The sequence below is a fragment of the Solanum tuberosum genome, unplaced genomic scaffold, assembly GCF_000226075.1.
Source record: "Solanum tuberosum cultivar DM 1-3 516 R44 unplaced genomic scaffold, SolTub_3.0 scf00056, whole genome shotgun sequence".
In the NCBI taxonomy this organism is placed as follows: domain Eukaryota; kingdom Viridiplantae; phylum Streptophyta; class Magnoliopsida; order Solanales; family Solanaceae; genus Solanum; species Solanum tuberosum.
In genome coordinates this window covers 1,628,156-1,650,668 of record NW_006238986.1, presented here as the reverse complement: position 1 = coordinate 1,650,668, position 22,513 = coordinate 1,628,156, and the positions used below count along the sequence as shown (strand labels likewise).

The window sequence follows — 22,513 nt, the reverse complement described above, 5'->3', positions numbered from 1 at the left end:
CACAGATATATATATATATATATATATATATATATATATATATATGTTAGTTTGATGTCATTTGATTATAGTCTTATGTTCTAGCTTGTGAGTGATGTCGAAGTCTATATGAACGAAAGCTCGTTCAACTTCAACAAGTTGCTCCAGCTTTTCCTGTAGTGTTTCACCAATATTATGTGCCTGGTTCAGAAACATATCCTCTGGCAGCACTATATCAACCTCCACAAAATATTGTGTCCCAAAAGTATATGCTCTAACTGTGTCGATATGTTTGATCCTTTCGTGGTGATTCCATACTAGATATGTTAATTTTGCAAGAAAATCTGGTGGAGCTGTTCTTCCAATAAGTGCCCACACATTTTCCAGCACCGTCCTTGCCCACGTGCTCATCGTGTAAAGTGCTATCTGAAAACACACAACAAAGATTAATCAACACATATTGCTTTTAGTCCACAATGTACACAAATTAAAGAGCTATATATGATGTTAATATGAACTCACAATGATAGCTCCAGTAGGATCAATCCACCAGTAGAAGTGGATGGCTAAGACTGCTGTCGCTAATCCGATTGAGTTGGTAATTACATCAAAGAAATGGTCTTGAGCATAGGCCCTTACAATTTCATTTTTGAATCTTCGGCAGTAGATCATAAGTAGAAACTTTATCACAGTAACAGAAACCATAATTCCAATCATCCATTTTTCTTTCTCAGGGTCCCTATCAGGATGAGACTGATTTTGAAGCATAGAACCAGAAAACAAATCGATGTTAGTTGTACGTCATTTAACAATCCACTACTAATATTGCAGTAAATCAGAACTCAGTCCTATAATACGAAATGTATTATCACGATACAGATGATTAGAACCAAGTTACATACCTTAGTTATGAGTTGTCTACCAGATTCGAACAATATTTGTAGTCCTAGAGTTGCCATTATGGATGCAAACACAACTAGACCCTGAAAATAGTGCAGCAGATGAGTTCAAACATCCCATCATGCTAGACACATCCTGTGTGATTCATGTTAATGTACATAATGATGCATCAAGCAAAATATATATATTCAGAAAATGAAAAACAGAAGGAATGCATTTATCAAATTGTCACGGAAAAATGGACATTAGGCCTAATTCAACCCTAAAAGCTAATCATGAGGTGCCGGTTGCTCAAGCCAATATAACGAGACAACACATAATTCCCTAAACCAATGCAGGACAATCCAACATATATCTCAGAATGTTGCAGTGTTGTTAACAAGCTTACCACTGGCTGCATTCTCTTCTTTCCAATTGGATAGCGGTACTGGTTCGGGGATTTCATTGCATTAGAAGTGAACCACAAAATAAATCCAGATAAGAGATCTAATAGGGAGTCCAGGGTTGACGAAATTACAGCCAGCGATCTGCTGTCAATAGACGCGTAGACTTTAGCAATGAAAAGAACCATATTTGCTATGTTTGACGCATGAATCGCAATCTTTTCACCCTTAGCTAGCTGCTTCAATTCATCCTGGCAAACATTATTGGTAGATAGGAAAAATAGTGATGATTAATTTGATGAGTATCTGTCATTTCTGTCAAATGTGCAAGATACTAACCTCAGTAAGATTTCCAGGTAAATAACCACATTCATTAATTGTGTCCATCTCATTGAATCCTTCAAGCAGCCTTTCTTGTTTTTTGTAGTATTCAACAACTTTTCTCTGATTCCCTGTACATGATAAACAGATTCCATGAAGTAGTCACCCAAGATTTAAAAAAAAAAAAAAAGTGAAAAAATGACAATGGGAACTTTGATCATCAAACACACTGAGTTTGGCTATCTGAAATCAGCTATTTTAACTTTTAAGTCATACTAGTATTACTCTTGAGTCTTGGAGTTGCTTGTTCTTCAATTACTATATTACTATTTATTGTTCCTTTTACTTCGATTATAGTATTATTATACTGTAGTTACTATTCCTGATTATTTTTTCCAATTTGCTTTGTCATGCCATCTTTAATATTTTGTCGTGACTTTTTCACTTATGTTATTTCTTTTCCCCAACTGCTTTGGTATACTTGTCCTTTGAGTTGAGGGTCTATCAGAAACAACCCTTCTATCTCCCAAGATAGGAGGAGTAAAGTATGTATACACGTTACCCTCCCTAGACCTCACTCGTGGGATTACGTTTAATCAAAACGTATGTTATTGTTGTTGAAAGATAAGTTTCAGACCTATTAGCCTCAACAAGCAGAGGATCTAGTCATGGAACATTTCAAGTAAGAGCAAATTTGAGTCCAATAGAATTGGATTTTGTTGCCTGCTTTGCAGATCACAATTCACAAATAAATCCTCAACCTCTAGAGTTCCGACGTATTCTTAACTATTAACAGAGAAATAATTTACCCCTTCATGTAGATAAATAATTAAAATATGGTTTAGTCAGGAAAAATAGCAATAGACAAGGAAAAAGGCTCAAATATGTCATCGAACTTTGAGAAAAAAACTCATTTTTTCCATATGTTAAAAGTTTGATTCATCTACCATCTCCATTTGAGAAAAGACTTTTATATACCATTGTATGTTAAGTTATTTCCGGTGTGTTACATAGTTAACATCAGCTGAGCACATGAGGAAATATTTGAGAACTGCAACTATCAATAAATTAATGTAATTGTCAACACAAAGAGCAGGTAGAACATTAATATAATAACTATAATACTCAACAGGCATTTTATGTGAGATGATTCATGAGTACAAAAGTCAAATTATCTAATTTTTGTTATGAATTCAAATATAACATTTTTGAAATAAAATTTACATATGAAGAAAATATTACATAAGTCATAATAATTAATCATTCAATTTTTTTTTTAGTTTCTCTTAATGACATGTCACAACATATTTGAAAAATTTGTAAGAGTACTTTTGATATATATCAAACTGTGAAATTTTTTAAATTTCATATTCAATCAAACAAAAGAGGCGGATAAATGGAGTAACGTAACAAATATATTGATCAAAATGCATGTAGTATTTGAATAGGGAAGTGAGGGGGTATTACTGAAAGCGCGAAGTAGACGAAGGAAACTGAAAGATTGATGATCATAAGAGCGGTGTTGAGGAAGATGGAAGTCACTCGTATTAAGTTTCCATGTCGACCCCAACGACATGGAGTGATCAACAACGGATTGAGCAGCGGGAGACAACAACTCCGTCCTAAAACTATCACCACCACCACTACCACCATTACTTCGACTGATGATTGACATGATTTAATTTAGATGAGTTGCTATAGTTATGGTCTTAGTTGAAGACTTTTTATATTTATTTCATATAGAACACTTAGTTGTTTATTAGGAACACATACGGCATGAATATGGGCGTAATGGGAATACAAAGGATTCCGTACCACTCACCCACCGTCCGACCAATTATAATTAAAGACCACAACTAAAACACACTTCCTATAGGCCTACAACATGCACTCCCACCCCCCACCCCCCTTCTCTCTCTACTTAAGTCTTTGCCAACTAAACTAGTAAATTCATGGGAACATTTTGTGTATGGAGTCATTTAACTCATATACAAAAGATTAAAATTGTCGGTTATTATAAGTTATAAATAATTGTTCATAATCAAAGATGAGGTAGGACAAACATCTTGATGATTGTAGCACAAGATTAAAAATGATTCGATCTTAATTATGAGAATGGTAAAATTTCAACTTGTGTCATGAGTCATGACCCAAGTCTACACCCCAGTCAAGATACGGTACATGAAACCTTAAGTGATCCCAAGCTAACCCTTGGCATAGCACATCTAAGAACATCACATGAAAATTCAAGCGGAAGCTATAAACTATATAACTGAAATAAAGTTCAAGAATAAGTCTATTTCAACTAAATACTAATATCTTAAAGCCTCTAAACTGAATGACATATTTTGCCAGGACAAGACCTCGGATTTCTTGAAAGCTAACGCAATTGAAGTGAATAAAATCTACTGGCAAATAACTTAAGTCCTCTGAATGTGAGGAAGACTCACCATAATGCTGAAAGTAGAGGAATTTAGTGGACCGTCTTTCCGCAAATCTGAATCAAGGTGCTGAAATATATATCATAAAACGATGTAGTGTGAAGTAGAATCAATACATTGAATGTATTGGTATGCAGGGTAAGGACTAAGATCATCAATTATACAAGCAACTGAATGAGCTATAAATATGAACATGAGCTATATACAAAAACTACTTATTTTGTCATTCCTATGATTAAAAGGATTCAACGAATAAGAATTGAAAGTCAAAACTCTAACATATGACATGATATCACAGAAACAAAAATGTATATCTGAGACCATATACTGAAAGAATGCATATCTAAAAATTATTGTCACGATCCAAAAATAGACGTGATGACACTTGTCTATCCCACCATGATAGGTCAACTTGAACCCAACAATACGAAAGGAAAAACAGAAATAAACCAATAATAACATAAGCGTGGAAAATTTAGTCATTCTCAAATACCATGAAAATGTGGTTGTCACGTGTACAAGCCACCAATATATAAAAATAGAGTTTGAAGGATAAATACAAGTTTCAAATGTCCTAGTCTCTCAAATAGACCAATAATATATATAAGGAAAAGGAAGGCCTACAGGCATGACAAGAAGATATCTCTCAAGTATCCATAGAAAGCCTTGGACTTAGAAAGAAGGAGGGTAATCACATAGATCTGAGCTCAAAACTTACATAAGTGTAGAAGCAAGGAGTGAGTACCAAACAACACAGTACCTAGAAAGCAACCCACTAAACACAAGGTAAAATTAGCTAGAAAACGAAAATTCCTTTCATCTCAACTGAACTGCCACAACTATAACCTGCACAGAAATCAACCCAACCTAACTGTTCACGATATAACGTCCACAAGATTTAATAGTGACAGTCCAACAATTATATTTCATCAAATTACAGGTGTCAAGTTCATCAATCACAATAATCAAGTTCATCAATCACAAATATCAAGGTCATCAATCACAAATATAAAAGTCATTAATCACAATAATCAATCTTAATAATATAATCAAGTTCATTATTTACAAGTATCAAATTGGGATCTATAAGAAACACCTATAGTCTAGGTACTCACCGACAATAACCTAGGCATCAATAACACTCGTTGGTAATGATCTCAGCATCAACAAAACTCACCAGTAATGGCCTTAACATCAACAACACTCATCAGCATTGACCTCGACATCAATAATATTCATCGGTAATGACCTCAACATCAATAACACTCACTGACAATGACCCAAACATCAATAACAGTATATCTCATCACAGTGTTGCAGAACCAAATCTAGGCATCAATAACACTCGATGGTAATGATCTCAGCATCAATAAAACTCACCAGTAATGACCTCGACATCAACAACACTCACCAACATTGACCTCGGCATCAATAATATTCATCGGTAATGACCTCAACATCAATAACACTCACTAACAATGACCCCAAACATCAATAACAATATTTCTCATCACAGTGTTCCAGAACCAAAGGAAATAGGCATGTTCACACAATAATGAGATATGACAATTTCAAGTAGTTCACATCTACAACAACACTATCAAGCATCTCATCAATCACCAATTCAGTATAACACTCAAAGCAATTCACACTACTCAGTACAATATTATCAACACGTTGCCTTTTCTATTAATCTCATTTCTATCAAATTCAATTTGAGAAATTAACCCATCATCTCATTTCCATTACGTACTTTCCTACACAAACAACAAGGAGGGTTCAAGATTTTACGAGTTTTAACAAGGTTTAGAAGTTTAGTTTCCTTAATCAATCACAAATCAATTCAAGACTTGAGCTTTTCCCTTTCGAACGATATTCAAATCAGCACAATCTAGTAAAAAAAGTATTCAAAATGAGATTTTAAAACTAACAATACCCATATCAAGTAATTTGAGTAAATGAGTCTAATCGACTCAAGAACCTGATTCTGAAAATAAGGTTTGACTATGAAAATTGTTACATAAATATGACACTCAAAGCATTTGGAATCCATTGGTGAAAACCATTTCGAAAATGGAGTTGTTTCAACTCATAATCACCATTTCTTGTCAATGCTCAAGTTCATGAAAAACCCCAAGGTTTAGATTCAAAATAGCAATTTAAGTGATAATTTTTTTCCATAATCATGGAGTAATAATGAAGGGGAGTTAAATTTGGAATGTAAATGAAGACATGTGAGTGGGACATGTAGACTCTCTCAAAGATTAATGAAGACTTTAAGAGTTAGTATTAAGAAGAGAGCGAAGATACGATTTGAAAGAATGCATACGGGACAAAGAACGAAGAAGAAAAGGGCCTGGCGACCCTGGCGCAGCAGTGGCGCGTCGCGCCAGCCCCAAAAGTACTAGGAGTACTTTGGGGTGCACTTCTGGTGCAGGGTGCCGACCCTCCTGACGCTATGGTGGCGCATTGCCCCAGCTCGAGCCTAGAAATTTGACAAATTTTCTTGTTCAATTTTAGGTCCTAACTTATCTAGAATCGATTGGTTTCTTCCAAATTCTCTTTAATTCATAAACCAAACAAAATTTCACTAAAATCTCACTCAAATTCTATCAAGAAACACCACTCATTCGCAAGACCCTCACCTCAAGAACTCAAAACTTTCATTGATAAAGAATGGGGCTAAAACTCAAGAACTCTTCAAGAATCTTTACATAAACAATTTCATGGATGAATTAATGGAAGAACTACATGATTAGCGTGAGGACGAACAAGTCCATCACTATGGGAAACTTCACATACCTGGAAAGAACGAATGTTCTTGGCGAAAATCCTCAACACTCGAATGAATTTTTGAAAACCTTCTTTTCTTCTCTTTGAAACTTCGCCCTAAAATTCTAAGTGTTTAGGAATATTCAAAATATCTTAGCGTCCGATTAGACCCCTAAATTGGGTGAGTAAAACGTGGTTAAATCGAGTGGGGTAATGAAAAGACCAAAATACCTCTTTCTCAAACGGATGAAAAGCCTTAACTAGAGAGGCTTCACTTAGTTGACCATAACTTTTTACTCGGAGCTCGGAATTTAGCAAACTTAGCGGCGTTGGAAGAGGACTCAAATACCTTCAATTTGATATATCATGGGACACTTAAATAAGTATGTGCTAAAATATATGACCGTTTTAAGTTGACCTGGAACTTAAAACCTGATACTGAGGTGTTACACTGATCTTCCCTCTAAGAAAATGAACTTGTAACACCTCAGACTTTGATCAGTTTTGAGTTTTGGGTCAACTTCAATCAACTATATCTTTTAGCACATAAAGAGATAGATGAGGCCTCCTTGGGGACCATCAATGATTCTTGAGTGCCGGCCATGTCCATGGTGTAGGCTCGGGTCGTGACAGAACTGGTTAAAGAGAAGGATAAATGTGCTTGTTTAGATATGGGGGGATCAAATGACTTTGTTTTTGCTTGTTTCTTTGCCTTCACATTGGTTCCTATTTATAGAAAATTGGATTTTTTAAATTTTTGAAAAGTTTCAATTACAAGATTCATAGCTGTTAGTGATAGCTATATTTTTAGCAAAAAACTAAATGAGATTGAATAAAATATCAAGTTACATGCTATCACATTTAAATATATGCAGTTTATGGCTCCGATCTTGTGATGACCATTTTTATAAGTCAAATATTTCTTATTAGGAAAATTATTTAGTGTTGTCTAAATTCAAGTAAGTTCTATCCACAAAAAGATCACATAAAGTATAACAAATGGATTTTCTTACTCATTCTATTCATCAAGAAAGGCAAAAAAATTATACAATTTAATTTATGAATGTACAACATTAAAGTTTGAAATAAACTACCCTTTTATGTCTTGGTTAAGAATTTTGTAATATCAATTTCGACAATATTTGAATATGTGTAAAACTAATAAACAATTTCATGATTACCTTTTAAGAAATACAAATGTTTATGCCTTATAAATGCTAACTAAACAAAAAAACTGTTTATTTCTAATGCAAGGGGTACATCATACTATTTCATAGTTTGAAAAGAAGTTTCTTAGTTGGCAGCAATACCTATTTGTTCCTTAAACAAAATAAGATACGAAGTTTAATGACTTCAACTTGAAATATGTGTAGTTTATGACTCGAGTCTTATGATGACCAAAGTTTTTCAGTCCAACATTTCTTATCATGAATATTTGTAGTTTGGGATCATTTGCGGTATTTGTTTGGGCTAGGTAGTGCCGGCCAATTTTTAGGTTTGTAGGAGACAAGAAATTCATTTTTTCCTGGACGGCAAAGTAAGCCAATAGATGAATCTCCATTTTCATACGTTTGAGAGATTTCTCTTTTTTCCATTTTCTTTGGCTTAGTTTCTTTCCCATGATGATGCTCATCCCATTCAATACCTTCTTCTTGATTGCTACACTCAATATCCCATGGGCAATGTCCTGTGAAAGGACATTTGAACCACAAAATATTACGACCTTCATTATCAAACTCTTTAATCCAATCTTGTTGTATCTTGATATCTGAGAAATTTGAAGAAAATACTTTTGAATTTTTAGGTATATGAGACATCGAAGAAGGATGGTACATCTGAAAATCGATTGTTGTTTTAATAGTTTTTGTAACATAAGAGTGGTCAAATGATGTAGAAACTGTTTTGTTTTGTTTTTGGACAAAGGATTGGGGAGGTTCATTAAGTCTTCTAAGTTTCTTATAATTTGTGACCCATGAATCAGGAAGAATTTTGACAAGTTCTTCTCTAGCTAATTTTCTTGGGATTTCATTACATATGGTTGTTCCATTTATGGCGTCTACGTTTAAAAGCAAAACATTTTCTCCACTTGGAAGAGGAAGAGACATTGCATGATTCTGAACCCTCCAAACAATTTGAGAATGTAGAATAGCTTGTATAACATCTCTATCTTGTGGAGACCCTTGAATTTGGACTTGGATCATTAGCATTTTCATTCGTCAAATACAGGGACATATTGATGTTTGGATATAAAGTGACATAAACTGTCCCAGCATTTAGAGTAATTTTTGTTGTACCCAAATTAGCATATTGGTATCAAGAAGTGAAATGTGAGCTATAATCGTCTCGTCTTTCCTTCCATGATATGTCAACGCAATCCTTACTGCCCTAAAATGTATATGGGTAAAACCAAGATTTTTCCACTGTTTAGGAAAATCCTCTGATTTTGTTTTTATTAGTCAAATATTTCTTATTAGGAAAATTATTTAGTGTTGTCTAAATTCAAGTAAGTTCTATCCATAAAAAGATCACATAGGGTATTATAACAAATGAATTTTCTTACTCATTTCATTCATCAAATAAGGAAAAAAAATTATACAATTTAATTTATGAATGTAAAACATTAAAGTTTGAAACAAACTACCCTTTTATGTCTAGGTTAAGAATTTTGTAATATCAGTTTCGACAATTTTGAATTATGTGTAAAACTAATAAACAATTTCATAATTACCTTTTAAGGAATACAAAGTGTATAATTATAGAGTGCAGCCCTTCTAGAAGCATATTATTTTTATTATTATTTTATCTAATTTTGGAAGAAATCATATTTAGTATAAATTTTATATTGTTTTGAATAAATATATTTTTAATTTTATTAATGATGGATATTCACCAACATGCAACTTGACACACATTGAAACTTTTTTCTAAATTGATTTTGAGACATACAAATATAAATTATTGTACAAAAAACTAATTAAAACATTGTTTGTGAACATGGCAGAGCATTAAAAAGAATATTTTATTCATTGTAAGGAAAAAAACTCAAGCAGAAGATAAATTAACAGTAATTTATCTTCCTTGTTTTTTATTAAATGAAATATACATTTTAGGAGTATAAGTAAAAATAGAATAACGAGCAACGTTCACAAATATAATTTGATTATCTTATTATATTATTTTGCGAGTTTAATTTAGTTATTAAAAAGAAAAAATACATAATTTCCCCATCAAACTTAGACCCTTTTTTGAAATAGACAGTTAAAGTTTGCGCAAGTCCTATTATCCATAAAACCATTTTCAACCATTATAAATATATCATTTTAACTTATTTTTATATCAGCTGTGATATCACGCTTAAGAAGCACGTGAATGAGGAAAATTTAGCTTCAACCAGTGGAAATATGACACGTATCATGTCAATTTGACCTCCCAATTACTGCATCTAACTTCACTTAACGATAGGGCAACAAAATTGAAGAAAACCCAAGTTCTGAGCAAAAAACTTTAGCGGAGTAAAAATAACTGTTGAATGCTTCATCCCACCCCCGCCGGCGAAGAAGGGAGAGAAGAAAACAGAGAATGAAGCAACAAAATCTATCTCCGTCGCCGAGGAAATCAGCTAGCCGTGGATGAAATTCTTCACCGACAATGACCCTGAAAGGTGTTTTGTTTGATGGACTGAGACTGTGTAATTCAGTTACAACTCAATCCTTTCATGGAAATTCCATCCGAAACAATAAAAAAAATACCCATAATTTAAAATTGAAATTATAAGAGAATGGTGAATTAGTTGCAGTATCTGATAAAGATACAAAATGTGCAGAGTTAGTTTTTTGGAACACACATTTCATGACAAATTGATAATCTATACATCAGATTTATTGTTTGATTTGCTTAACTTGTCTAGTTCATGGTTGCATTTGAAAAAAAAAAAAGTTATAGTTTAAGCGGAAAGAAGGAGAAAGGAGAGAGTGAAATGATATATCCAGTTGGGTTTAGAGGTTGAAATGTGAACGGATCTGGGTTTTACCCGATCTTTTATTAAATGGGTGGTAGAAATATTTTTTTTTTTTTTTTTTTTGGAGTGAACACACGCGCAGGCGTTGAGATTACCATTGTTGTCCAAATGGTGTATTTATAATGGTTGAAAATTGTTTCGTGGTGTAATAGGACTTTCGCAAACTTTAGGTGTCTACTTCAAAAAATGATTTAAGTTTAATGGGGTAACTATGTATTTTCTCTTTTGAATCTTCTATATCTTATTTATAAATCCTATAATTAAATTTAGCTTCTACCATATATATTATTTGTTAGTGAAAATGCTTAACGGCCAGTAGGTCACAAATTAAACCTAGTTGATTTTTCTTCTTCATTTTTTTAATCCTGCTAGTATTGAACACACACAATGCATGTTTCACATCAAAAAAATAATAACTAATTGTAGCAAATTGTTTTGTTGATATTTGAGCAATTGATTTATTATAAATTGGTTTATAATATTGACTAATGTATGTCTCAAAAGACATTTTACCAACGAAATTAAACTTGCAAAATAATAAATAACTACGGATAATTATTATCATTAGTCAATATTATAAATCACTAACCGTCATTATTATTCACCACTTTCATTAGTTCTTAATATCATTCCACTACTATTTATCAGCAGACACAACAAACAATTACAGTTAATCATTGATATCAACCACTATACCATAAGATATTACCCCAATACCACTATTATAAGTCAACACCATCTCAAATCGACACGCACAATCATCATAGTTAGTCACCACCACCATCAACTGCCATATAAATTTTTAAATATTTTATTGATATAATATTAGATTAATTTAGTAATTTACTTAAATTTATATTTAGATGTTTTTTTAACAAAGACAGATTTTATACATTCAGATATTGAAATACGAGCAGTCTTAACTATTTAGTATTAAATATTAATGTAACAATTAAGGTATGTATTAAGATTCAGACCTCTAAATCTTAATGCATATCTTAAAATTCAAATGTACATTCGACTACATACATTTTGATCTTAGTGAAGACAAATGAGGCCTAAAATAAGCTTTTTGTAGTTAAATCACAGTTTTGAATTAATTGAACATTGCGGTTAATTAACTGAAATATTTTATTGCATGTCTATACCCAATACTCTATATTTAAAGGCAGAAGGGTATAAAATATCACTTAACTATTTGAATTGATATAAAATTACTCTTCATCTACCTTTTCACCCCCCCCCCCCCAAATACCCCTAACATTAACCTTTTGACAAAAAACTACCCTCCATATAAACCTTGGGCTCATATTTTTCCTTATTTTTAACAGCTCTTCTAAAGGAAAATTATTAAATATTTATTTATTATGTTACCTAATTTGATTGGTCTAAATTTAAACTCTTCTCAAATAAATAATAAAAATTACATGTGAATTAAATCAATCCCCAAGTTATTATACCCAATTCATAACTGAGGATCTAACTAAAATCGATACTTGCCCCATCTAATTGTCAATCTAAATTTTTATTTTTATTTTTTATTAATATAAAATTTTCTATCAATTATCCAATTGTTTTGGTCATTTCCTCTTTTTTCTTTTTAATCTCTTATTCTTAATTAAGATATTAAGGATTCAAACTTAAAATGAACTTACATGTTCATACTCTTTAAATTTATATTATTTTCATGGTGGGCGGGGATACGAAAAAATGTTATTTTCATTCTTTTATTTTAAATTTTGGATACACACAAAATAAAAACTACAATATATGTACATAGTTGCTTAATTAAATTATCTTCTACTAAACTAATTATTTATAAATGAATGTCATCGTTATTTTTCTCCCTTTTTATTCCTTGTTTAATTTGTCATTAGTTGAAAAAAGTTAAAATTTAACATGATGGACAAGATCCAAGAAGAAAAAAAAGTGGAAGAGAGAGGAAGTGAGGGGGTGAGTGTAGATATTTTAAATTTAATATGGAACCCAAAATCAGGCCAATGATACGAGCTCATATATTAAGTAATTTAAATTATTTTAATGGAGAAGGGCTTTAAATGCCTTTAAACTATGAGATTTGGTATAAAATTAACCCTCCATCCACTTTATGAGTGTGGGTCATTAGACATAAGAGTATTTTTTAGCCAAAATATTGATGTCACTGGATATTTAGGAGCTGAAAAGTGGATGAAAGATAATTTTATACCAATCTAAATAGTCGGGGAGCATTTTAACCCTTCTCCTATATTTAAATTGTAATCATTATATATATATATATATTTACTATGCTACATCTTTCAATGTTCTTTTTGTTTTTATTTTCCTGTATGTTTGTGTAGTAATTTTATGCATCTCAACATTCATGAATATTATTTGACAAAATTAATAGTGTGCACGAATCATCATTATATTATTAACATTTTGACAAGCTAACATACAATAATCATTAATCACACATCTATGCAATTATTCATGGGATAATTAAGTGTATAAGCAAATCATATACTAGTTAATTAGTTAACATAACTATAGTTTGCCTTAATTACAATTCGCGACCTACTTTTAGCTATAATTATTGGCTGAGCTTTTTAGTTTTGTATAATTCGCACGTTTGTATAATTCGGAATTTGTATAACTTTTGTATAATTCGAAATTTGTATAATATAATTTATATAACTATTTACACTTCTGATGTTTGTAATTATATAAATTAGTTATTTCGAGTTTATACAAGAATAACTGAATTATACAAATGTACTCGAGAATTATATAAACCTGGGAATTATACAAATTCACGAATTATATAAACGGGTCATCTTAAACTGTTGCTACAACTGATAAATATGCAAACTATAACTATGGATGATGGAAAAACAGAAAACTTAAAATTGGAGAGAAAACAAACTTGGACTGTATTCAATAGGCACAAATTTTCATATGTTGACTTACTACAATTTATCTCTTTTTAAATAGAGTTTTACTAACTTAAAATAAGGTAGGACTAACTCCTACTATCACTCAACTACTAACAAACTGAATGGATTCTGCTATATTTATTCAACCAACTACTAACGTGCTAATGACTAAGTCAATTGAAATACTAACAACTAAATAAAGAAAAACAATAACCAACAATCCCTCCCTTATACTGAAAGTCATACTACCAGTTTATCCTGCTTGCAACCAACAACTTGTTTCAACTGTTAGTTTCCGAAGTGTGAACACCAAGTAGTTTTCTGAACTTCAGGAAGGATGTTAATTTGAGAGATTTGGTAAACACATCAGCCAGCTGATTTTCACTTTTGCAGAAGATGAGATCGATTACTCCATCTTTTGTGAGGTCCCTTAAGAAATGAAATTTGACATCAATATGTTTACTTCGCCCATGCTGAACAACATTTTTAGAGAGCTTTATTGCTGAACTGTTGTCACAATAACTAGTAGTCGAGCCATTCTACTTGAATTGAATTTCTCCAAGAACCTTACGCATCCAAATTGCTTGACAGGCACATGTTGCTGCTGCCACAAATTCAGCTTCTGTAGTTGATAAAGTCACAATTGATTGCTTTCTCAAAGACCATGAAATTGCTCCCGACCCCATCATAAAGACATAACCAGACGTACTCTTTCGATCATCTAAATCTCCAGCAAAATCACTGTCAGTAAAGCCAACTAAGTCTGCTTTTTCTCCTTTCGCGTAGAACAAACCATAATTAGTAGTTCCTTGCAAATAGCGAAAAATTCTCTTTGCGGCAAGAAGATGCATCTCTTTCGGACTTTCCATGTATCTGCTAAGACTTACATCATGCATAATATCAGGCCTTATGGTCGTTAAATACATCAAACTTCCCACTATTTGCTTGTAAAGAGTGTTGTCAACTCTTCTTCCTCTAGGTTCTTTAGTGAGCTTCGAACCAAACTTAGTGGGACTGCTGGCAGAGTTGCAACTCTTCATTTGAAACCGTCCCAAAATCTCTTGAGAATACTTCTTTTGTGTGATGAAAATACCATCAGCAGATTGAACAACTTCAATGCCAAGAAAATAATGCATCATTCCAATATCCATCATATCAAATTCCACCATCATGGACTTCTTAAAAACTTTCAACCATGGAGAAGTCAATTTCCGGTGTAAAATTAAATCATCCACATATAAACAAACAATGAGCATTTTTCCTTTATCATCATTATTGTTAAAGAGTGTGTGCTTATATGGACATTTCTTAAATCCCTCCTTAGAAAAATAAGCATTTATACGACTATACCAAGCTCGTGGAGCTTGTTTTAGTCCATACAATGCCATCTTTAATTTACACACCTTATGTTCTTCTCCAACCTTGACATAACCAGGAGGTTGATCAACAAATACTTATTCATCCAAGTCCCCATGTAAGAAGGCCAATTTGACGTCCATTTGAAAAATGGGCCATGAGTGTTGAGCAGCCAAAGCTATCACTTGTCTGATAGTATCAAGTTGTGCTACTGGAGCAAAAAATTCTCTGTAATCTACACCGAACTCTTGCTTATAGCCTTTAGCTACTAAGCGTGCTTTGTGTCGCTTGACTTCACCTTTCTTGTTCATCTTTTTCTTGTATATCCACTTGACATCAATTGTCTTATGCCATTTTGAAAGCTTAGTCAACTCCCAAGTGTCATTTCTAGCAATTGTTGCCATCTCTTCATCCATTGTCTTTCGCCATTTTGGATCTTTAACATCTTCTTCAAAGCTGGTAGGATCACAATCTGAAAATAACGTAAAATAGATGAGTGGATCATTAGATTGATCAATTCTAGTTACCTCAAAATCAGTCATTCATGCAGGTCTTCTTTTTGATAGTTGAGGACGCTCTTCTTCTTGTATAGAAGCTGAAATGGGTGACTCAATTGGATTTGTATTTGTCGGCTCTTCTGTTTCCTCCAGTTGCTGTTGTATTTCCTCTTCAAAGGCTACTGGAAGGAGCTGCTGATCCATTTTGTCCTTCCATGACCAGGTAGCATCTTCATCAAAAATTACATCACGACTAATGACGATCTTCTTGGTGTTAGGATTATATGACTTACAAGCTTTAGATTGATTACTAACACCAAGAAAAATGCATTTTTCTCCTTTATCGTCTAGTTTGATCCTCTTCTGATTTGGATCATGTGCATAAGCCACACATCCAAAGATTCGAAGATGGTCAACACTTGGTTTCTGCCTGCTCCATGCCTCCTCTGGAGTCATATTTTGAACAGAGAAAGTTGGACTTCTGTTTAAAATATGAATGCTCCAATCAACAGCTTTCGGCCAAAAACTTTTTGAGACACCACTCTTAGTTAAGATGTTGCGCACCATGTTGAGGATTGTACGGTTCTTCCGCTCACAAACACCATTTGTTGAGGTGTGTAAGCTGTTGTAAGTTGTCTCTTGATTTTTTCATTTTCCTCACAAAAAAATATAAATTCTTGAGAATTTAACTCTCCTCCACGATCAATGCGTAAATCTTTCAATGGAATACCCGTTTCTTTCTCGACAAGTACCTTAAAACGTTTAAAAACATCAAAAGTTGCAAACTTTTCGTGTAAAAGATACACCCATGTTTTTCAACTGAAGTCATCAATAAAGGTTATGAAGTACCTTTTACCGCCATTGGAATTTGGATTTATTGGTCCACAGAGATCTGAGTGCACTAATTCCAGCAATGCCTTTGCTCTCCAAGATTTGCCTTGTGGAAATGGACAACGAGGTTGTTTTCTAACAACACAATTTTTCGAAGGGGCTGTAATTTGAGGAAGACCGTTCATCCAAGGCAGAGAAAATTGATTAATCTCCACTCATATGATTGCTACATCCGGAGTCGAGGTACCATAAATTCTTATCTGTTTCCTCTTTCATGTGGAAAACCATCAACAAGATATCTCTTCTTCTTCTTGTTCTGCAAAATTAGATTCTTCTCCACGCACCTTAGACAAATCTGTTCGGCATTCTGATTTGTAATAACCGAACTTGTGGCATCTATACCATTCAATTTTAGACTTGTCTAATGACTTTGAGTTGTAGCCACCTCGTCCCTTTCCTCTGCCTTGATTGTCATAGTGACGTTGCTGATGATTTCCACTATAGCCTCGACCTCTACCTTTGCCTCTGCCTCTACCATTACCTCTGTTGCACCCTTGTCCTCCAGAACGATCATTTGTTGAGGCATTCAATGCCACCTCCTCATTTTCTTGTTGAGTGAATTTTTTCTCGTGAATTAACAAAGAGCTTTGCAATTCATCAATTGAAAGCAAATCAATATCATGAGATTCTTCAATAGAACAAACAACAAAGTTAAATTTTGGTGTCATGGTCCAAAGAATCTTTTCAACAATTGTAACTTCATTTGACTTGTCACCGTGTATCCGCATTTTGTTGACGACTGTCATCACTCGTGAAAAATAGTCGCTAACTGACTCTCCAGATTTCATTCGAAGAGTTTCGAACTCCGAACGAAGTGCTTGAAGTTGTTGCCTCTTTGCCCTCGTCGATCCTTAATGTTTCTTCTTCATGGAGTCCCAAATCTGCTTAGAAGTATCTTTAGAAAGAATAGTTTCCAAGATTAAACGTTCAATTGCTTGGAAAAGATAATTCTTCGCCTTGAGATCCTTCAACTTTGTTGCCTGTGCTTCTGCTTTTTGTGCGTCTGACACTACTATGCCTTCTGCTGGTTTTGGTATGCCATCCACAACCACTTGCCAATACTCCTTTGATCTTAGAAAATTCTCCATCAACATGCTCCAATGATCATAGTGACCATCAAAGTGAGGAATGACTGCTTGCACAAAGTTTTCTGAAGCCATAGATTCACACGTTGCTGCTGCAATTTCTTTTAGTATTTCTCTCACCAAACTGGTGCTTATACCACTGATGGAGAAACAGAAAACTTAAACTTGGAGAGAAAACAAACTTGGACTCTATTCAATAGGCACAAATTTTCGTTTGTCGACTTACTACAATTTAACTCTTTTTAAATAGAGGTTTACTAACTTAAAATAAGGTAGCACTAACTCCTACTATCACTCAACTGCTAACAAACTGAAAGGATTCTGCTATCTATATTCAACCAACTACTTACGTGCTAATGACTAAGTCAATTGAAATACTAACGACTAAATAAAGAAAAACAATAACCAACAATGGACCATAAATTAAATTTATTATAGTGGCTATTTGTGAAAGTTTCCCTAATAAATACACATTAAAATTAAGAATACCCGCAAAAAGAATAAAACTTGCAATAACATGAAAGGGAATATACCATACTTGAAGCTTGCGTTTGTTAATTATAATTAATTTTAAAGTGTAAAATATTAAAAAAATTAATATAGTTCAAATAATGAAGGTCTTAAGAAGTACAATTTTAGTTAATTTAAAGTATTAAATATTAGAAATTGTTGTTCTATTATACTCTTTTCCCGACTAATTTGATAAATATTTCATTAAGTGAATAACATTGTTTAGGTCCTCTTATACAACAAATATTTGTTTGTTCTCTTTTTTACCTCTTTGGAATAAGTAAAAAAAATTAGGAAGGATTCTTATAAGGTAAAATATTATTTTATTTTAAAGTTCTTTTCATTTTAGGACTTTCTACATAGTTCAAATAAGAATAAATTTGATAATTAGAATTTTAGTTAAATTCAAAGTCGTAAATATGGTAAAGATAGTAAAATAATAATTTGAGGAAAATAGTTTGTTTATTGTAGGTTATTTTAATGAAGTAAAATAATTGCTATAATAATCGAAGAAAAATGGTGAAAAAAATCGATTTTTATCTAAAGCAAAAATCTTTAATGAAGGGAAAAAAATTCAAAAAAAAAACATCACTAACTGTATTCATGCTTTTAATATAGTACGGATAGATAAAATACTCTCTCTATCCAACAATAGTTGTCCACTATTTACTTTGTACAATTCTTAAGAAACTATAAATAGTAGAGTAATTTACAATATTACCCTTTGAATATAATAGATATAATATCTTGAAAAATGTAATAAAGAAATAATTATAATTAATGATAACGGCAAATTAGGAACTAAGAGTAAAATTATCTATTGATTTCAAAAATCGATAAATATTGTTGGGCATTCCAAAATAGTATAGCTGATAACTATTGTTGGAGGGAGTGTGCAGTATATTTGACAGAGATCAAAAGTGTTCATTTTGTAACAAACTTAACTGTCCAAAACTGATTTTTTTTTTTTTGAATATGTTGTAAACACAAGGGAACTATTCTTTCGCCTTTTATTGAAGAAAACCATGCGCTCGCCATAATTTATGGCTTTTTCCATTTGTTATAAGCATTTTGGGTCCTAAAATAAGAGAAGAAAAAGAAAGAAATTGTGACAACGAATTACTGAGAGAGGAATTGAAAATACTTACTATCATCATCTTCTAAAATAAAGAACATTTAATCGTTGTTCGTAAAAATGGTGTGTTCTAATTATTGATGATTTTTTTTCAGTTAGTGATTACAAATACATGGGTTAATTTCAATCTTTTTAAATTTAATTAATGTCATTTGCTTTGCAGAACAAGCTGGGGTTTGCGCGTAAGGAGAAAGTTCAGCAATTCATGTCTGTTACTGGGTCAAGGTAACACTAAATCTCAGTGAATTTAAATATTTGCTTCTCATTATATATATGATTGGGATTTTGTATCTTTTCCTTTTGGCATACTTTGAGTTAGCCTTGGCGTATAGAAGTATGTCTTAGAACCTTGATGATGACACTAAAGTTAGGAAACAACGGAAACATTTAAATTTCAAGTTTCAGGGAAATTGCCAACATTGTTTTCATGATCTACGAAACTTTTTCTACGAAGCAAATTGTTGTAGCCCCTCTGTGCCTCTAATAAGAGAATTTCCTTAAGCATTTCTATTATATTTGGTCAAAAGTTATGTGGATTAATTTGAGAGGCCCTTATTAGCATAGCGTACCTCCCTTGATCCTTAAATTTATACACAGTGAGAAATCGGCTATTCAGACTATGAAGACCAATGATTGGCGTCTTGAAGGAGCATTAGAAGCATACTACAACCAGGAACATGTTAAGGCAGCTATAGAGAAAAACCGATGGGAGGTGCTTTTCAATAAATACAAAGGTTATGATTCTTTTCTATATATAATAATAGTCTGTCAATAAACAAAAGCATCAGGCTGAATTATTTTTTTCCATTTTGCAGACCCGAATGTTGACATGATTATGGCTGATGGTATTAGCAATCTCTGCAATGATCTTCAGGTGCTTTACCTCAATTGGTTGATCTGATGAGTCAAGCATTACAATTTCCATGATTAGAATTTCCGGAGGAGAGTTGTACTGTACTCAGTGTTTCGTAGTTTGTCTTTCCTATCTTGATTTAACACTTTCAATAGTATACATACTGTTGTATATTGTATATTTCATTGTGTCTTCCTAGATTCATGAATGCCTGAGTAACGTAAAACTTTTTGTTTTCTTGTCAGGTTGATCCTCAGGATATAGTTATGGTATGTGAAATTTGCCTCTCGTCTACTTTCCTATTTGTCTCTCTGCCTCTTTCAGAGACTTGTTTTTACTAGAAATAATATAGGACTTGTTACCTATCTGAAAAGGCATACATGGCTTCTTTGATTCACTTACAATGGCATTCAATTACAGTTGGTACTTTCGTGGGAATTGAGAGCTGCAACCATTTGTGAATTCTCCAAGCAGGAGTTTATTGGTGGAGTACAGTCTCTTGAGTAAGCCTACATTAAGGCCTTTTCCACCCTCTATATATTTGAATTTCTTTTACCTTGGCAACTATAATATTTAGATGTCAAATGTCAAAGTGATGAAGCTGTAAACTGAATGGCAGAATAGATTCAATGGAGAAATTCAAGAAAAAAATCCCCCATTTGCGATCTCAGTTGAAAGATGAAGGTTTGTCCTGTCATGGAATTCCTCATTGTTGGTTAAAGACATTCCATTGTTCTTCGATATTTGAAATTTGAACATGGATACCATACCTTGACTTTCTTTTTTATCTCTTCCCAGATACTTTCCGTGAAATTTACAACTTTACTTTCGATTGGGCAAAGGAGAAGGTGGGTACTTAATTACTGATCCAGATGCCTTCAGTACTTTTTTTCATTCAATAGTTCTTTAGGGTGACAAACGCGATGCATGTAGTTTCAGCTGTATATGTCTATCTTACTTCGTTATATTTTAGGTAATGATAGTTTGTTTATAGATCTCTAGTAAACATGTGCATGAATATTTCCATATAATTTTCAGGGTCAGAAAACTTTGGCCTTGGAAACAGCACTTGCATTGTGGCATTTGCTTTTTGCAGAATTGGAGTGGCCATTGATTGATCAATGGTGTGAGTTTATCCAGGTAATTCAACGGGAAAATCCTTGGGTAATCGTTTTTTAAGTTATCTATGTACAGGCAGCTGACTAAGTTTGTTAGGTTTGAAATTCGGTGTATCTGCTTAATGAAAATCACAACGTGTTGTGTTATGCTGGACGATCATTGGTTTCTGTTTACTTGATTTGTTCTCATGCTTGATGATTCCCATCCCTTTTGATTTGTGTCTATCTTAATGTACTCATGATTATGCATTTACTTGGTTCTTATTTCCGCTTAACAACTATAGTATTGCAAGTGTTTTCACTGTTATTGAGGATGCTATAACTCACCCCTGTTCTTTCTTTCTTCTTGTGGTATCGTTCTGCTACCACCTGATTCAGGAACGGCATAACAAGGCTATCTCACGTGATGTTTGGTTACAGCTACTGGAATTTGCAAAGGTAAGTTATGACACACCCTCTTTAACCTTTTATCTCACACTTTGTTCTTAACTTTCAAGTTTTTTTTTTTATTTCAAAAGAAGTACATTATATTGGTATCTATGACTTGTTACACAGACTGTGGACGCGACATTATCTAACTATGATGCTGAAGGAGCTTGGCCTTGTCTTCTTGATGAATTTGTTGAATACTCGATCGAAAATGGCACTTGTGCTAAAAAGTCAGATGAGTGATGGGAGCTGTGCTGCAGTCACTTTCTGTAATATGAAATGTTATAATATGATGCAAAGGACCACAGAATGTTGCAGTGTTGTTAACAAGCTTACCACTGACTGCATTCTCTTCTTTCCAATTGGATAGCGGTACTGGTTCGGGGATTTCATTGCATTAGGAGTGAACCACAGAATAAATCCAGATAAGAGGTTAAATAGGGAGTCCGAGGTCGACCAAATTACAGCCAGCAATCTGCTGTCAATAGAGGCCCAGACTTTAGCAATGAAAAGAACCATATTTGCCATGTTTGATGCATGAATTGCTATCCTAAAGTACATTTTTTGATGTAGGATCAATTGATCATATTCTTATAATTTGTATTTTGTTATCAATTGAAATTTAGAGATACCAATTGGACTCAACCCATAGCTATGGATGATAAGAAATATAAGAAAAAACATACTAGTAGAAAGTTAAGAAAAATAAGAAGAAAATTAAACAAATTATATCCAGAATATAAACAACTCAATATCACAAAAACTGGTAACGACAAATTAGATCAATTAATAGATAATATATTTAAAATAGAATATAAATATATTCAATATTTAAAGATACAATGAATAACGAGAATAATGAATATAGACAAAAACTTACTGAAATAATTATAGCAAAAAGACAAGAATT

The 22,513-nt window shown here is 32.9% G+C and overlaps 4 protein-coding genes across 5 annotated transcripts; 1 reads left to right on the top strand and 3 right to left on the bottom strand.

Annotated features, from left to right (window-relative positions):
- Nucleotides 1-51: 51 nt before the first annotated feature.
- On the bottom strand, nt 52-3,278 carry LOC102594527 (metal tolerance protein 10-like). Of its 2 annotated transcripts, none has more exons than XM_006344901.2 (6): nt 3,051-3,278; nt 1,602-1,714; nt 1,268-1,513; nt 882-962; nt 502-732; nt 52-405 (listed from the first exon to the last, which is right to left on the bottom strand). In XM_006344901.2, the coding sequence occupies exons 1-6, from the start codon at nt 3,256-3,258 to the stop codon at nt 58-60; spliced, it is 1,227 nt and encodes a 408-aa protein (XP_006344963.1). In that variant the 5' UTR covers nt 3,259-3,278; the 3' UTR covers nt 52-57. The 2 variants fall into 2 exon arrangements, with proteins under 2 accessions (XP_006344963.1, XP_015163082.1); XM_015307596.1 differs by lacking the exon at nt 3,051-3,278 and adding an exon at nt 1,860-1,870.
- Nucleotides 3,279-14,268: 10,990 nt separating this feature from the next.
- On the bottom strand, nt 14,269-15,117 carry LOC107060128 (uncharacterized mitochondrial protein AtMg00810-like). Its single transcript, XM_015307589.1, has one exon. The coding sequence runs from the start codon at nt 15,115-15,117 to the stop codon at nt 14,269-14,271; it is 849 nt and encodes a 282-aa protein (XP_015163075.1).
- Nucleotides 15,118-19,039: 3,922 nt separating this feature from the next.
- On the top strand, nt 19,040-21,946 carry LOC102579075 (DCN1-like protein 1). Its single transcript, XM_006344861.1, has 11 exons — nt 19,040-19,266; nt 19,367-19,428; nt 19,801-19,937; nt 20,019-20,077; nt 20,302-20,325; nt 20,477-20,559; nt 20,676-20,740; nt 20,855-20,904; nt 21,095-21,196; nt 21,553-21,612; nt 21,730-21,946. The coding sequence occupies exons 1-11, from the start codon at nt 19,264-19,266 to the stop codon at nt 21,844-21,846; spliced, it is 762 nt and encodes a 253-aa protein (XP_006344923.1). The 5' UTR covers nt 19,040-19,263; the 3' UTR covers nt 21,847-21,946.
- On the bottom strand, nt 21,779-22,181 carry LOC102579402 (metal tolerance protein 9-like). The gene is made up of 2 exons (XM_006344862.2): nt 21,940-22,181; nt 21,779-21,870 (listed from the first exon to the last, which is right to left on the bottom strand). The coding sequence occupies exons 1-2, from the start codon at nt 22,162-22,164 to the stop codon at nt 21,835-21,837; spliced, it is 261 nt and encodes an 86-aa protein (XP_006344924.1). The 5' UTR covers nt 22,165-22,181; the 3' UTR covers nt 21,779-21,834.
- Nucleotides 22,182-22,513: the final 332 nt, after the last annotated feature.

Bases quoted from the DNA above. Each gene is read 5' to 3' on its own strand.
- LOC102594527 (XM_006344901.2), bottom strand. From the start codon at position 3,258: ATGTCAATCATCAGTCGAAGTAATGGTGGTAGTGGTGGTGGTGATAGT. The intron at 1,514-1,601 runs GTTAGTATCTTG...AATGTTTGCCAG, and splicing joins TACCTGGAAATCTTACTGAG to GATGAATTGAAGCAGCTAGC. The intron at 733-881 runs GTATGTAACTTG...CTTCAAAATCAG, and splicing joins GTAGACAACTCATAACTAAG to TCTCATCCTGATAGGGACCC.
- LOC107060128 (XM_015307589.1), bottom strand. From the start codon at position 15,117: ATGGCATTGTATGGACTAAAACAAGCTCCACGAGCTTGGTATAGTCGT.
- LOC102579075 (XM_006344861.1), top strand. The intron at 20,078-20,301 runs GTGCTTTACCTC...TTTTCTTGTCAG, and splicing joins ATCTCTGCAATGATCTTCAG to GTTGATCCTCAGGATATAGT. The intron at 21,197-21,552 runs GTAATTCAACGG...CACCTGATTCAG, and splicing joins AATGGTGTGAGTTTATCCAG to GAACGGCATAACAAGGCTAT.
- LOC102579402 (XM_006344862.2), bottom strand. From the start codon at position 22,164: ATGTACTTTAGGATAGCAATTCATGCATCAAACATGGCAAATATGGTT. The intron at 21,871-21,939 runs GTAAGCTTGTTA...TTCATATTACAG, and splicing joins AGAAGAGAATGCAGTCAGTG to AAAGTGACTGCAGCACAGCT.